A 1,963-nucleotide genomic window follows, 5' to 3' on the forward strand; every position below is an offset into this window, starting at 1 on the left:
TAAAATTCCATACGCTACTGAAGAGAATAACTATAACTAATAACTAAGTCTTACAATACAACAGGTTCTTAATTTTTTACAACAGGTTTTTTAATTAATATAAATTATAATTATTTTAGATGTGGACACATTATAGTGCTTGCCAACAACAGCCGCACCAATGCCAGCAGCAGCAGCACCACCAATGCCAGCAGCAGCAGCACCAATGCCAGCAGCAGCAGCAGCAGCAGCATCATCATCATCATCATCATCATCATGAGCATCAACCGTCGTATCTTCAGCAGCAGCCTCAACAGCCAAATCAATGGCAGCAGCAACAACAGCAGCCTCATCATGTGCAACAGCAGCCACAACAACAATTCCAGCAACAACACCCACAAAATCAACAACAGTTACCACAATATCAGCAGCCTCATCATGTGCAACAGCAGCCACAACAACAAATGAACCAACAGCACCAACAATTCCAACAACAGCATCCACAAAATCAACAACAGTTACCACAATATCAGCAACCACAACATCAGCAGCCTCATCATGTGCAACAGCAGCCACAAAAAATGCAACAGCAGCCACAACAACAACAACAGCAGCAGCAGCAACAACAAAAGCAGCAGCACCAGCAAAAGTCATGGCTAGATTCTTCAGTGGCCGCTGCTTTCAAGAAACAGTTGGCAGATTCTCGGCCACTAGATAAGCCGCTAGGTCAGGCTAAACGTCTAGTGGCTAAGAACAAAAAATTTGCTTATGGTATAGTTTATTCCATTGAAGTTTACATAATATACTTATCTAGATTAAAACATTATTATTATAATTTATTACAGAATGTTTCATATGCCACAAGGTGGGCCACAAGGCCTATGATTGTTGGTGGCGTGATCAGCCATATGGTGAGTAGATGTTAATATAATTTGTCAATTTTTAATAGGATTAAGATAATGTTTTACAATCATACACAGTAGATAGTGAATAGTAATGTAATATTTCTATGTCCATAGTGTAAAACTCCCAAATTTCATTAAATATGTATTCATTGAATTTATAACTACCTATTAATTATATGTGTACTGGTCAATAATTTTAAATACATTTTAGAATTCTCATATTTTAAATAATAATAAGGGTACCTACTTAAAATGTATTGATTATTCTATGTTTTAGTTAATCCAAGACAGAATCGGTTGCGGTCCAGGCGTGGTGGACGGTCAGCTACGCAACATGTACAGTCTCCTCCGCGAAGGGGACGATCTCCTCCGCAAAGGGGACGGTCTCCTCCGCGAGGAGCACAGTCTCCTCCGCGAAGAGGACAGTCTCCTCCAGGTCATTCACGGTCTCGGTCATCTTCTCAGTCTTCTACGGACTTATCACGGACTCTTCACTCTTCAACAGATCAATATTTATTTGAAGCTTGGATTGCCAGGAGGAACCAATCCAGTCCTCTTAGCGCATCTGTGTTAGGTATGTAGATACATAAAATTATGTTCACTCCTCCAACAAAATAACAAAAAAAAATTGTGAGATACATCTAATAATCATGTTTCTATATTCATAAAGACTGGCAAAAGAAATGGTTGGTATAATATTGTAAAAACATGAATAAAAAAATAAAAATAAAACTAATAAATTAACAAAAATAATATTTTAAATGAAACATGCAACAAAAATGAATAAATAATTATTAATGTTGTTCTACAATAGTACAATATTAACTGTTTAGTTATAACTCATTATTTATAAGTATAGATAATTGAATAATTTTTTATGTAAGATAATAGAGAGTTTTAATACCATCATCTACATGAGGTAATGAATAAATTAAAAAAATATATATCCAGATAGTACATAACTCAATGAATTTTAATTTGTTAACAGAAATGTATGGCATAAATGAAGCGTTGGACAACGGCAATGATTGTAAGAAAAACAATATATTTAAAAACTTGTTTGAAAAATCTAATAACAT

General features: G+C 35.4%; 1 protein-coding gene across 1 annotated transcript in view; it reads left to right on the forward strand.

Annotated features, from left to right (window-relative positions):
- Positions 1-1,580, forward strand: part of LOC115034823 (bromodomain-containing protein DDB_G0280777-like) — a 2,005-nt gene extending 425 nt beyond the window's left edge. The window contains exons 2-6 of the mRNA XM_029492293.1: positions 120-207; positions 282-750; positions 825-890; positions 1,162-1,458; positions 1,555-1,580. Coding sequence (XP_029348153.1) covers positions 120-207; positions 282-750; positions 825-890; positions 1,162-1,458; positions 1,555-1,580 — 946 coding nt within the window. The remainder of the gene's footprint in view (positions 1-119; positions 208-281; positions 751-824; positions 891-1,161; positions 1,459-1,554) is intronic.
- Positions 1,581-1,963: the final 383 nt, after the last annotated feature.

This window comes from Acyrthosiphon pisum, unplaced genomic scaffold (assembly GCF_005508785.2).
Source record: "Acyrthosiphon pisum isolate AL4f unplaced genomic scaffold, pea_aphid_22Mar2018_4r6ur Scaffold_21178;HRSCAF=23236, whole genome shotgun sequence".
In the NCBI taxonomy this organism is placed as follows: Eukaryota; Metazoa; Arthropoda; class Insecta; order Hemiptera; family Aphididae; genus Acyrthosiphon; species Acyrthosiphon pisum.